Here is a 14926-nt window from a genome sequence, read left to right as displayed (position 1 = left end):
GTTGTCCTTGAATATTACCTTGGGGTGCCTTGGACATCCCCAAGATTAGGCTCTTGCCACTCCTTATTCCATAATCTATCAAATCTTTACCCAAAACTTGAAAACTTCACAACACAAAACTCAAAAGAAAACTCGTAAGTTCCTTAGTATAAGAAAATAAATCACCACTTGGGTACTGTTATGAACTCACTCTAAATTCATATTGGTGTAATATATACTGTATTCCAACTTCTCTATGGCTCATACCCTCCGATACTACTCATAGATTCATCAAAATAAGCAAACAACACATAGAAAACAGAATCTGTCAAAAACAGAACAGTCTGTAGTAATATGTAGGTTCCGAATACTTCTGTAACTCCAAAAATCCTGAGAAATTAGGAAGTTCTAGGAAATTTGTTTATTGATTTACTTAAGTTGGAATTGGTATTTTATTGCTTTATGGTAAAAAATGAAAATTATTCTCGTGAGCGCATACTTTATGTTTTTTACAGCAAGATCAAATAACAATCACCCAAGAAGATCCTAAAGGCTTCACTTGGCACAAACACTAATTAAAACATAAAACCTCATCTAACCAGAGGCTAGATGAATTATTTATTACTAAACAGGAGCAAAAAGCAAAGAACAAAAATAAAATTGGGTTGCCTCCCAACAAGCGCTATCGTTTCACGCCCCTAGCTAGGCATGATGATTTCAGTAATGCTCATAAAGGTAAGAATTGAAACATAATGGGAGCATCATGAAGCATATGAAAAGCACATTTAAGTCTAACCCTCTTCCTATGCGTAGGGATTTTGTGAGCAAACAACTTATGGGAACAATAATCAACTAGCATAGGAGGGCAAAACAAGCATAACTTCAAAACTTTAAGCACATAGAGAGGAAACTTGATATTATTACAATTCCTACAAGCATATGTTCCTCCCTCATGATAATTTTCAGTAGCATCATGAATGAATTCAACAATATAACCATCACATAAAGCATCGCTTCCATGATCTACAATCATAGAAAATTTACTACTCTCCACATAAGCAGAATTCTTCTCATTCGGAATAGTGGGAGTATCATAAGAAACTAGAATACTACAAATTGTTTCCACATGAAAAGAGTAGTATTCAGGAAAAGGGTAATCATAATCATGACAAGTTTTATAAATATAATCATCACTACTTTTTATAGCATAAGTTTCATCACAATAATCATCATAAGTAGCAACTTTGTTCTCATCATAATCGATTGAAACCTCTTCCAAGATAGTGGAATCATTACTAAATAAAGTCATGGCCTCTCCAAATCCACTTTTATAATTATCACAATAAGATTCAACATCCTCCAAAATAGTGGGATTACTACTTCCTAAAGTTGACACTCTTCCAAATCCACTTTCATCAATATAGTCATCATAAGTAGGGGGCATGCTATCATCATAACAAATTTGCATATCAAAAGTTGGGAGGCTAGAAATATCATCTTCATTAAACATAGCCTCCACAAGCTTGGAACAGACATTAATTGCAGCAAATATATTCTCAAACATGTCATTCTCATCAAACATAGCATCCCCAAGCTTGGGCCTTTTCATATTATAAGCATAATCACTCTCATCATTAATAGTATGGATAGCACCGATAGTATAGCAATTATCATCATCACAATGAGTAATAGGAGCAACATCATTTGGGAGGGATACCTTTTTACCTTTGCTTCTCCATATTTTCTTTTTCTTCTTCACATCATGTGTGGGTTTAACCCTCTCTTTTGAGCTCCTTATTAATGAGATTGGTTGAATAGAAAGCTCCTCCTCGTTCCCTGATTCATCATAAGAAATAACAGGAGGATATTGGGAAGTCTCTTCCCTTTCATTAGTATTCTCTTCATCTTCTATTTCTTTTCTTTTCATTATATACTTGACAATATAAGGATTTTCAATGCAATTCACCGCACAATACATATAAATTTCCTCTAGATCCAAATTAAGAACTCTATCAAGGGCAAATTCTGGAATAACCTTAGATATACGTTTCATTTCTTCATAACCCAAGAGCAAACTAAGTTCATTATGATGTGCAAGGGAAATCAAGTCATCACAATTTTTGGACACGATACGATCATGAAAAAATTGGCATTGGGTACTGAAATGATCACGTTCATTGCAAAGTTCACAAGTACAGCTAAGAAAGTTTAAATTTTCAGCACAAACATCTAGCCTTTCTTGCAACCATTTAGTTTCCAAATACTTATGCCTCTTGCAAAATCTATCTTCCCTGTTTGGTATGTACTTGCAAACTTGATGCACTCCACAAAAGTTGACATGCTTATAAGAGACGTTTTCATCATGACTAGTGCAATCATCATTAGTACTATGGATATTCAAAGAGTTCATACTAGCAACATTGCAATCATGCTCATCATTCAAAGATTTAATGCCAAACATTTTATAGACCTCTTGTTCTAGCACTTGAGCACAATTTTCCTTTCCATCATTCTCACGAAAGATATTAAAAGGATGAAGAGTATGAGGCAAACTCAATTCCATTTTTTGGTAGTTTTCTTTTATAAACTAAACTAGTGATAAAACAAGAAACTAACATATTCGATTGTAAGATCTAAAGATATACCTTCAAGCACTCACCACCCCGGCAATGGCGCCAGAAAAGAGCTTGATGTCTATTACGCAACCTTCTTCTTGTAGACGTTGGTGGGCCTCCAAGTGGAGAGGTTTGTAGGATAGTAGCAAATTTCCCTCAAGTGGATGACCTAAGGTTTATCAATCCGTGGGAGGCGTAGGTTGAAGATGGTCTCTCTCAAACAACCCTGCAACCAAATAACAAAGAGTCTCTTTTGTCCCCAACACACCCAATACAATGGTAAATTGTATAGGTGCACTAGTTCGGCGAAGAGATGGTGATACAAGTGCAATATGGATAGTAGATAAAGGTTTTTGTAATATGAAAATATAAAAACAACAAGGTAACTAATGATAAAAGTGAGCACAAACGGTATTGCAATGCGTTGAAACAAGGCCTAGGGTTCATACTTTCACTAGTGCAAGTTCCCTCAACTATAATAACATAATTGGATCCTATAACTTTCCCTCAACATGCAACAAAGAGTCACTCCAAAGTCACTAATAGCGGAGAACAAACGAAGAGATTATGGTAGGGTACAAAACCACCTCAAAGTTATCCTTTCTGATCGATCTATTCAAGAGTCCGTAGTAAAATAACATGAAGCTATTCTTTCTGTCCAATCTATCATAGAGTTTGTGCTAGAATAACACCTTAAGACACAAATCAACAAAAACCCTAATGTCACCTAGATACTCCAATGTCACGTCAAGTATCTGTGGGTATGATTATACAATATGCATCACACAATCTCAGATTCATCTATTCAACCAACACAAAGAACTTCAAAGAGTGCCCCAAAGTTTCTACTGGAGAGTCAAGACAAAAACGTGTGCTAAACCCTATGCATAAGTTCATGAGGTCACGGAACTCGCAAGTTGATCACCAAAACATACATCAAGTGAATCACATGATATCCCATTGTCACCATAGATAAGCACATGCAAAACATACACCAAGTGTTCTCAAATCCTTAAATACTCAATCCGATAAGATAACTTCAAAGGGAAAACTCAATTCATCACAAGAGAGCAGAGGGGGAGAAACATCATAAGATCCAACTATAATAGCAAAGCTCGCGATACATCAAGATCGTACCACCTCAAGAACACGAGAGAGAGAGAGAGAGAGAGAGAGATCAAACACATAGCTACTGGTATATACCCTCAGCCCCGAGGGTGAACTACTCCCTCCTCATAATGGAGAGCACCGGGATGATGAAGATGGCCACCGGAGAGTGATTCCCCCCTCCGGCAGGGTGCCGGAACGGGTCTAGATTGGTTTTCGGTGGATACGGAGGCTTTTGGCGGCGGAACTCCCGATCTATTCTGTTCCCCGATGTTTTTAGGGTATATGGGTATATATAGGCGAAAGAAGTCGGTCAGGGGAGCCACGAGGGGCCCATGAGGGTGGGGTGGGGGAGGCGCCCAGGGGGTAGGGCGTGCCTCCTTGCCTCGTGGTTTCCTTGAAGCTTCCCTGACGTCTACTCCAAGTCTCTTGGATTGCTTCCGTTGCAAAAATAACTCCCCCGAAGGTTTCATTCCGTTTGGACTCCATTTGATATTCCTTTTCTTTGAAACACTGAAATAGGCAATAAAACAACATTTTGGGCTGGGCCTCCGGCTAATAAGTTAGTCCCAAAAATAATATAAAAGTGTATAATAAAGCCCATAAACATCCAAAATAGATAATATAATAGCATGAATACTTCATAAATTATAGATACGTCGGAGACGTATCATCCTTGAAAACAACACATGGCAAAATTTCACGGCGAACGAGGGATTTGAATCTGCTGGGAGGGGCTGTCTGGATCTTGCCCGGGGTAGCCAAAATATTGGCGACCCTTTTGTGCACCGGTGTCTTTGCCACCGATGAACGAGGCTTGGGAGCTCATGCATCCTCCAGCGCGCACATTGGAGACGAGCTCGCACGAGCTGTGCTTTTTCTGACCCACCACGCCGCCCAAGCTGGCCGCAGACCGACCGATGACCCGCAAATTACGCCATCCAACTATAGCCGCACACATTCTGACAGCAACTCAACCAACCGGACGAAATTCATGCAAACACAGTGATATTTCATATGAACAATGCCGAAATTCATATAAAATACCGTATTTTCATACAAACATGACAGGTTTCATTACATTCAAATCAACTAAGCGGTGCTAGTTCTGGATAGCACAGGTATATAATACCTGGCCTAAATGGTTGTCCGCCGATCCATTCGTGTTCCTCATGTCCGGCAGCACGATCACCGGACTGCCAGGAGCCCCGGAGGTATATGCTTCAGCGCAAAGGACGACTCGCTTCCCCACCGCCCAACTGATATGGTTGGCTGATTCCCAAGATGATGGTGGAAGGGGGCTTCTCCGCTTCCGTGGAGCCCATGCGGGGTCGAGGAAGGTCCTCGCAACAAAAGGATCCGGCAAGACACCTGCTATGTACGCCGGTGTCGCCTCTGCAGTGGCCTTCATGAGACCCAAGCGGCGGCGGCCTCCCGTGTTCTACTTCTCCTTGATGATGGCGGCAGATGTGAAGGCGCTGGCCACCGACTCGTCGCTCTCTGCGCACCTGGTTTCTGTCTCTGCTTGCATGGCACGGCCGCCGGCATGGGAGTCTCGGCCATAGAAACGGGAGACGCGGTCGCAGACACGGGAGGCGCGGTACGAGGCGGCGGCGTGGACGGCAACAACGACGCCCGAGCACCACTCATCGTCGAGCTGGCCTGGAGCGGCGAGTTGCTGAACCACGCATCGGCTTGGGGCGGCAACTGGCTCCGTCGGGCGATGGGAGGGAGGTGGATCAGCGAGCTGCATAGCTCGTATCCGGCGGGCTCGGCGGGCCATCCAGCCAGCTTGGATGCGGTATAGCTACTCTTCGCAAGCCATTGTAAGAGTGGAAAAAATGGTGAGGGAGGAGATAGAGGAGCGGCGGAGGTGTGTGATTCTTGGATAGCGTTTGGCCTCGTTTAAATAGGAGATTAAATAGATGGCAAACAGGAGGAGCTCGGCCGGCTTGCATTTAATGTCGGACCGGTCATGAACGGACATGTGTCCAGAGTGGGTTTCTCGGCTTCCACACGGGTTTCATGGAGGCGCTTGAATGCGGCAAGGAGGCGTGTTCAGCTGGTCGTGCAACGAGTGGCGCCTTCGACTCTGACGTACAACACAGCACCATTCTTCCACTGACGTGTGTGCTCTTTGGGTACATGGCCTGCATGTTAGTGACCCAACGCAGGTAGCGCACGGCAGAGGAACTTTTGGTAGGCCAGGGCGGTCAGAAGCGGGTATTTCATAAACCAATGATTGTTTATTGAGTGTGACGTCATCTATTTCATGTAGATAAGCCTACTATATAATGTAAGAGAATTTTAAAATTTTCATATATATGTTGATAGCTCGTTCGATACATTGTGATTCATAAAGACCGCTGCAAACATCAATGTTCTGCTTATCACAGATAAGATTGATTAATACCCATAACAATCCATGTCCTTAACAAAGGGTGCATGCACGTATAGGTTGAGCATGTGTCTTGCGTCGTGTGCTATGTGCATGCAGGCGTGCGAGTGTTGCGTGTGTGCATGTGTACATTTCAGTGTTGCATGCATGTGTGCCTACGTGTGTGTGTTCGTGAGTGCATGTGTACGTGTCAGTGTTGCGCACCTGCATGCATGTGTGTGTGTTCGTTATGTGTACGTGTCAGTGTTGCACGCCTGCATGCGTGCGTGTGTTCGTGCGAGTGTTGCGTGCGTGCATGTGTACGTGCGGGGCAAGCCTACACGTCAGTCGACTGACTTTTTCATCTCTGGTCAGTAGATTTTCCAGCCGCTGGATACGAAATCAAGGGCCTGCAGTTTATCTTCAACCTCCACCCCCCTGAGTCGCTAGCCACCACTGGCCAAACCGCCGGCCGCCGCTGCCCGCGGCTAGCCCGCGCTGCCATGCCGCCCCGCCCGCCCTGAAACCACTCCCCACCGCCGCCCCGGCCATCCCTCTAGGCCCCCCGCGCTTAGCTTTTTCTTCGGTGATCCCCACGCCACCGCCCAATCACCGTCCCCACCGCCGGCGACTGCCAACCAGAGGTCTCACGACTTCGAATCCCCACCGACCACTAATTTATTACCATTTCTGTCCTCCATTTACACGCTGACGGGTGGGCCCTATGGTAATGTGCGCTGCTGAATGTGGACCGTTGCTCAATTGATCGTGTCATCAACAAATTACGGAGCTGTATGGTGAGCCAGTGACCGTATGATCACCCTAAAATGTAATTTATTAATACAGTATAGAATCAAACTATCATTTCTTTTTTTCATATACGCGCTGACAGGTGGGCCCCACAGTTACGCGCCTCGATAGTGCAACACTAGTTGCACCACGTGGAACGTTTGATTGGTCAATTGATTGTGTCATCAATAAAATACAGAGTTGTACGGGTGAGCCAGTGACCGTATAATCACAACATGTATTTTTTTAACATGGTACAGACGCAAGTGCTCATATATACGCGCAAGAACTCACCGCTATAAGCGCACACACAGACCCTACCCCTATGAGCACCTTCGAGGGCTAGCATATGATCTTGAGATTTTACGAAGTCACCATAGGTGCCTCGTAGTCGAGTGGAACATCTCCTCCCACTGAATGCACATCGCCGGAAAATACTGAAATTAACCCAGGATAAATGCAAGCACTAGGACTTTAACCCTGGTGGGCTCGAGAAACCACTGTCCTCCAAACCATCCAACCACTGGTTGGTTAGCACCACAAAATGTATGTGGTGACCGTGATGAGCTTATTCTGAAGTCCAGTGACCATATCGTGCTTTCGCTTCAAATACAATGACCGTAAGTGTCGTCAAAAAAATACGGAGCACACATCAAATACAATGTCCGCCAGTGTCATCAACAAAATACGGAGACGTATCATGAGCAAGATACCATATGATCACCACGAGAATGTATACGGTGACCATAACGAGCATATTATGAACTCCAGTGACCGTATAGTGCTTTCGCTTGAAATACAGTGACCGTCATGCATGAATGTGTCATGGGCATGCATACTTTTAGAGGGCCGAGAGATAGTTTGTGTGCGTATGTGAAAGTGGTGTAGAAAGAGGGGGTGTCCGGTGGAGACAACGGGAGATATGCCCTTCGTTTCTGTTTCCCGTGACTAATATTTTAGGAGAAAATATGCAATTAACTTTCATGTATAACATTGTACTATCATATATGCTTATTTTCTTAATGGCCGATTGCGTGTGTGGTGTGTTGGGCACATCATTTCTAGTTGGGGTGGGCACATCATTTCTTGTTGTGGTGGGTCAACATGAGGACTCACTACAAGAAATATGTCAACTAGTGACCTTCTGTCAGTGACCCTGGAAGAAATGGTCATAGATCTATGACCATTTCAGACCAATTGGTCAAAAGCTGTTCGGGGGGCTCCAAACCCTAAACCATTGCGACCATTTTGGTCAGAAAGGTCGTAATTTCCTTACACAAAATGGTCATAAAGCAAACAGCGCTAGTCCGCTGCCTTATTTCTAGTTGTTAACGACCAATATAGATGGTCATAGCATTGTAAATTGTGGTGGGTTGCGATGACTAGGCGCCATGTCATCAGTTTTGCCTATGTGTCATGTCCATGTGGCAGTTTTTGCCCTAGGTTATGAAGCAACCTATATTTCTGTCATTCCCAAAATTCCCAAAAAAATCTCATAAATTCTTTGGGTCATATCTTGGTCAAATATGTAAAAAACTTCCTTGCCTAGTTCAAAAATATTCATTTTCCTATTCTGTTAACAACAATAGTTTGTGAAGGAAGTACCACTTTGACATGTCCAAATAGTATCCATTTTCTACAGTGCTTTCCTATGCCCAAATAACCATGCTCCACCAAATGCCAGCTCAATCCATTCATTATTTTGAGCCGAGCTTCAACATTCGTATTTATGTCCAGTGTGGTAGTTTGCAAAGCAAGTACCACCTAGGCTCCTCCTTTTGAGCTAAAAATTTGTGAAGACGGTCTTCTTAGTAACTGATCATCCTCAGCCAAAACACACGCCCATTAGCCATGTACATTTCCTGTACCGCTAATCAAACACTTGGCTGCTAATTCATGTTTGAGCATTGATCGGTCTCCTTGTGAGAATCTTATGTTGTAATTTTATTCCTAGCACCTACCTGGGGAGTGTCCAACCCACTAGACATGCCTAGGCCTCCCAGAACACATGGCAACGCCACGGTCACGCGGTGACCACGCGGCGGGCATGTGAGTTTACGCGCTCTAGAGTTGGAGCCCTCGGCCACCGTCCAAACCTCGACGTATTGCCACCAAACCATGTATTTATGATTAAATAGGTACTTGTGTAACTAGAAATGATTTTTGGAAAAAATCAATAGTAAACTATGAGGCAGCTGCAATTCAAATTTGACCCGCTTCCAACTGAATTGACGGAAATTTGTCTTTTTCACGAGAGGTGGATCAAAACTTTTTACACCCAACCATTTTGTCAATTGTGCATTAAATATGTCCTAGTATTTTAGAAAAATGATTTGGTCTAATTTTGCAACAATTATTTGGGAGGTCCTTCACAAAAAACATCCTTTTGGGCACTCGAAAAATGGAAAATTGATTTTTCGTACAAAGAAAATGAAAAATCCCTTAGGCAACATTGTTTGCCATTCCAATATGCACCCTTGTGCACAATATGAGATCATTTGAACAAACTAGGCAATGAATATGGCCATAAGATTGATCATTTGACTTGAAAGCCATGAATCTTCACATATGATAGCTCGTTTTTGAGAACACTTTTTAAAAAAAATTGCCGTATTACAAGTTTATTATTTTTCCTGGGAACTTGGTCACATATGATGACACAATGCGAAGGTTTTACAATTTTTTGATTTTTTTTGAAATTTTTATGCCCGTTTCAAAATGCGGTCAAAACAACGGGAATGACCGTTCCTAGCTAGTGGTTGAATCTTGGAATTGTTTTGGTGTTTCTCTGATTAAATAGATACTTTTGTACCTAGAAATGATTTTTGTAAAAGATAAATAGCAAACTATGAGGCAGCCGCAGTTCAAATTTGACCTGCTTCCAACTAAAATGGCGAAAATTTGTCTTTTTCACCAGAGGTGGATCAAAACTTTTTACACCCAATAATTTGGTCAATTGTGCATTAAATATGGCCTAGTATTTTAGAAAAATGATTTGGTCCAATTTTGCAATAATTATTTGGTAGGTTATTCACAAAAAAACCTCATTTGGGGCACTCGAAAAATGGAAAATGGCTCTTTTGTGCAATGAAAGTGAAAACTCCCCAAATCAACATTGTTTGTTATCCCAAGATACACATATGTGCACACTATTGGTTTATTTTAGCAAACTATAAGTGGTTAATATGTTGAATGTTTACCATGAATTAGAGGGTGAAAATCATAAGAGAAACAAAAAAACTACCTAAGCTTAATTCTAATTGGTGGAGTCACTAGTGGCTTGGATCGATGACCTGGCAAACATCAGTCCATCCATCGGTCCATCGATCCACCCCATCCGACGGCAGCAAATCCCCACCCAACCCTTCTCTCTCGCGCGAACCCCACCCAGCCCTCCTCTCTCTCGCGCAAACCCTAGCGCTACACTCCTCCCTTGCCGCCGCCACCTCCGGCACCAGATCTTGGCTGCCGCGTCTCCCTCCGACCTCGCCGCTGGCGCTCCCCCCTCTCCTCCTCCCTCACCTCCCCTCACCTCCCCTCACCTCACTGGAAGACAAGATGGAGATCATGCGCGCGAGCAGGTTAGGCGGTGGCGGCGGCTCCCAGATCCGCAAGGGCTTGGACCTGGAGCTCCATCCCCATGGCAGCGGCTAGGGTTCCTCCCGCCACACCGCTGGCCAGCAGCAGCAGCAGCAGATGCCGCCCGCCGCCATGGCGCCGCGGCAGGCCCCTCTGCAGGTACGCAGCCTTCCGAATCTGGCCAGCGCGGCCGCAATCCTCCTCCTCGTTGGTCGCTGATGTTTGCCGGTGCTGGTTTTCCGAGCAGGGGATCCGCTCTACGACGAGCTCTGGCACGCCTGCGTCGGCCCGCTTGTCACCGTCCCGCTCGTCAGGGACCTCGTCTTCTACTTCCCGCAGGGCCACATCGAGCAGGTCGGCCAAGCCCCGCCTCCCTCCCCTCCTCGCTTAATTCTAACCCGCCTCGCGGTTTCGCGCAGGGAGGCTCTTCTGCTTCGGTTCACGCGCTGAATTTACTTGCTCTTTTGGGTTTCCAGGTCGGATCTGTCGAGTTCTCCCGGTGTTCCCACCCCGGCCCGCCACCACCACCGGTCGCCGGTCGCCGGAGAGGACGCCACCACCACCACCACCATGGCACCCCCGTGCTGTCTAGAGTCGTCAAGCACCAGAGCAACACCGTTTGTGAAATGTCAGTACTTGCATAATCTGACTAGAACTAGATTTTGGTGGTTCTCTTTTGGTAGAACTTTTTAGATGTATTCTTTCTTTCGTAGCAAGTTGGTGGTATGTCAGTACTCGGTAGTATGTCTCTTGATATAGTTGGCTCTTGCAAATTGTGTTGCTAGTCCAGATACTTGAATCTTAGGTGCTACGTTGACTTGCTGGTTCATGGGTGACAACTATTTTTAGGATTTGGGAATCATTAGTGGGATCAGACGGCCCATTGTTGTTGCCAAAAATAGTGTGATGTGGTTTCGCTTGTATGCCATATTCTCGCATATTACTGTCTTGCAGCCTCGAGATGTAACGATTGTGTATGCCTTAGAACTGTTTTCACTAGTAGCGACTGTGTATGTCTGTTTCACTACTAGTGAGAAGTTGCGGCCGTTTCGATGGAATTCATGCATGAAAATTGTGGTGGGCTCTGTTAGGTTTGTCCTTTTTTGTTACTTGTGAGGTGACAGTAGTTACTGTTAGCTTGGATTCAAGCTTTTGTTATGTCCTTCCGTTGTGGATGAACTTTAAGCTTGTTGATTTGCTTGCCAACAAAATAGAATATGAAGCAGAGTCATCATTACTTGCCAAGATTACATAATCTACGGTTGCTTTTTGGTAGAGTTGGTGTATGTTTCCCTAACTTTAACAGGGAACTAAAACTTGAGTAGGATCACATGATGAGTTTGGTTGAGTACTGTCCTAGCCTAATTGTTCTATTGAGCTTTCATGTTTGGTTTCAATCTATAAGTTCCATAGCATTTCACCATTTTATCATTCTAGCTGAATCCCTCAGGTCATATAAAATTAATCTATTACTGGGGTGTTATCATTACCTGATGTTAGAGTGTTGTGCTGCACATTGATCTCCATACTTCACCTCTTTATTGTTGTTTGACTTTTCTGTTGCGATACATAAGTCTTGAATTATTTGTTACTGACGCTACACCAGCAAGAAGTTTTGATTCCCTAAACCATTTAATTATTTGTTGAAGCACATTTGCAGTTTGTGCAGGCAACTATGAACATGGTGCTCTGTACCATCTATTTTTTTCTTGAAAATGTGCTTATTTGTCAGTTCTTTGTATAACTCTGAGCATGATGTTTGCCTAGTTTTGTTTAGGGCTACTCTATATAAATGTTCTTTCTACCTGCTGTGAGTTACTAGTATTTGGATAACTCTTAGCTTGCAGATTTGTCTATTACTGAGTATTTTTAACACATGTTTGAATTAGTAAAAGTTACACAGGCCTGGTTGCTACTTGCTAGTCAAATACTGTATAATATATCTTTTGCAGAGTACATGGATTTTCCAGGGTTTAACAGTGTGATTTATTACTGTCTATCAGTCTCCAGATGGAGCGCCTGGACCCTGTCTCCAAGCGTGAGGCCAAGAAGGCCAGCCACAAGGCGAATGTGGAGCGCCGCATAAAGCCTGCACCCCCAACCAGCGACCAGAAGGAGGCTGAGAAGCGCAGGCTAGATGAGAGGAAGCAGGAGCGGTACGCCATCGGGCTTGCCAGGGTGGCCAAGAAACATGCTGCAAAGTCCGCCAAGACAATTGCTGAAAAGGAGGACAAGCGCCGGCGTAAGCTTGCCAGAGCAGCGCGTCGGGCTAATGGTGCTCCTGCAGCCCCCGCTCCTCAGCCTGCAGCTGCAGCTGCAGTTCCCGCCCCGCCAACTCTGTTGTTGGCGCATATTGGGGTAACCAAGTAGAAGCGTATTACTCTGTTGTTTTATTTAGCTGATATAAATGCATTGGCGTCAAACACTCATCCGTTTCTTCTTATGTTCGCTGACACATTCGGATGCTTCTTCTGTTAATCTGCAGGTGCTGTTGCTGGAGTGTATGTAGGCATGGAGTATGGAGTGGAAAGGGTCCGCGGAGAGTATGGCTGGGTAATGATGCTCTGAATACTGTTTGCTACTGTTACACTGTCTTCTTGATTTCTTTTAACAATCATACCTAGCTAAAATCTTCTTGTCCACAGCAGAGCAGCCTCATCCTCTTCATGCCGGCTCGACTGCCTCTGATTCTTCCTGTTTGCTGCCTTGCCTTGCAGATGCGGCAGCTCAAGGGCAAGGTCGACATCTTCTCCAGGGCCGACGGATCGGCGCTGTTCGAGATGGGCAACACCAGGGTCATCGCCGCCGTCTACGGCCCCTGAGAGGTATTCGCTTTTTCTTTGCACACCAACTCTTCTATTCGATGCCATGGCTGTTAGGGCTTTGGCTCCCGGGAGGTCTCTAGTTAATGATCGGTATTGAGAGATTTTGGTGGTTACTTATGCTTATTGTGTATCACATTGAAAAAGAAAATGCACAATGAGCTTACCTTTGTATATCAGGATTTTTTCTTCATCGGTTACCCTTCCTTTAGCTGTAGTTTATTTTTGTACAGAAACCAATCTTGGTGTTCTTCCTATTTGCATTTGATTATGTTTCTAAAATTCCCTAGCAGAACTATATATAACAATGTGGGTATGTGTTTTCTTCTTTCAGTGTCTATAGTGCATTTGCATGATGTTGAATTATGTACTACAGAATATACATTAGCTGAATTAAACTTTTTTTTCCTTCGCCTAATCAAATGCCCTTTGTTTTAAAGTATGCATACCCAGGTCAAGCTTGCGGTCATGGTGAAGGTGCTGATCTGGGTTTCCTTCTTTAGAAGTAAAATGTTTGCTTCCTACTTTCTTTAGGGTAGTGCTTTCTAATCAAGTTCTTGAACACAGGAGTTATGTATACAAATCATGTGCTATTTATACACTGATAGCCATTTTCTTGTCTACTTAGCAGAATCATGTCTTTGTGTACTAAACATTAGTTACTGGTATTTGGCTTCTATGTGCTAATTAAACCTGATCAGTATGTATACTTGTTTGATGTTGTATAATATTGGTGTCAAAGGAGTTAATTTAAACCGGATATGATCTACTGGAACAATTTTTTTGCTGTTCGAATGGTTAAATTCTGGTTCTTTGTTTCAAACATCTAAATGATATTTAATTTGTCCTTCTATGCTTACATGATAAAAATGTCGCATTTATAGGATTGTAAACCTGATGTGAATGGAGTAGTATTTACTTGCTGCTGATAGTAACTACTTGTATCCACTGATTTCTATGCCTCATTTTGCTTGTTTTACTTTATTTATGCACACAGACTGCCTACAAGTTAATGTGCTTTTAGATTTGCCTTTATTTTGCTCCTTACCATATTGTTTGATAACTTGCAGATGCTGTACTTCATTCGTGTTTCGTCGTGGGCTCCAAGAAGTGAAGAAGCATTGAGTTCTAGCTCATTGGAGCTAGTTATACTCTGATAGATAGTTATATTTTGATATTTAGTTGTGTTCTTGGTGGCTGTAAACCTGATGTGAAGTATGTTCGATTATAAACGTGGTGTATGTTTGATTCTAAGGTGCCAAATTTGGTTGTTGAAGTATAACTTCTGTTTTCAGTCAGTTCTGATTTAAATATTTGTTTTTATTTACTGGAAAATCAAAATTTTAAGAACATGACTCTGACCATTGGGACCCACTCAAACCCATCTGACTCTTGGATCCATCTTAAAAAAAGAAATGTAACTAAAAAAAGAAATGTAACTGTTGAGCCAAAAAGGTCATGGCCCAAAAACGAAAGGCCCAATTGTTGGTTCAGGCCAATGTAGAAATCAAAACTATTAGAAAAAATAACCCATGTAGCTAGAGAAAATTAATAGAGAAAATATATAGTAAAAAGGCCGAATTGTTGGGCTAGGCCCATGTAGAAAACTGAATTGGACCGGGCTGAATCTTGTGCCACATCAGCTTGCCACGCTGGAT

General features: G+C 43.2%; 1 protein-coding gene across 1 annotated transcript in view; it reads left to right on the top strand.

The window, feature by feature from the left end:
- The window catches only part of LOC123056927 (uncharacterized), an 88245-nt gene extending 73666 nt beyond the window's left edge, over positions 1 to 14579 (top strand). Inside the window, exons 2-7 of the mRNA XM_044480143.1 lie at positions 10144 to 10605; positions 10694 to 10800; positions 10923 to 11074; positions 12450 to 12804; positions 12932 to 12999; positions 13164 to 14579. Of these exons, the coding sequence (XP_044336078.1) occupies positions 10144 to 10605; positions 10694 to 10800; positions 10923 to 11074; positions 12450 to 12804; positions 12932 to 12955 (1100 nt within the window). The 3' untranslated portion in view covers positions 12956 to 12999; positions 13164 to 14579. The remainder of the gene's footprint in view (positions 1 to 10143; positions 10606 to 10693; positions 10801 to 10922; positions 11075 to 12449; positions 12805 to 12931; positions 13000 to 13163) is intronic.
- The last annotated feature ends 347 nt before the right edge of the window (positions 14580 to 14926 follow it).

This window comes from Triticum aestivum, chromosome 3A (assembly GCF_018294505.1).
Source record: "Triticum aestivum cultivar Chinese Spring chromosome 3A, IWGSC CS RefSeq v2.1, whole genome shotgun sequence".
Classification (NCBI taxonomy): domain Eukaryota; kingdom Viridiplantae; phylum Streptophyta; class Magnoliopsida; order Poales; family Poaceae; genus Triticum; species Triticum aestivum.
This window is presented reverse-complemented; position numbering and strand designations above follow the sequence as displayed.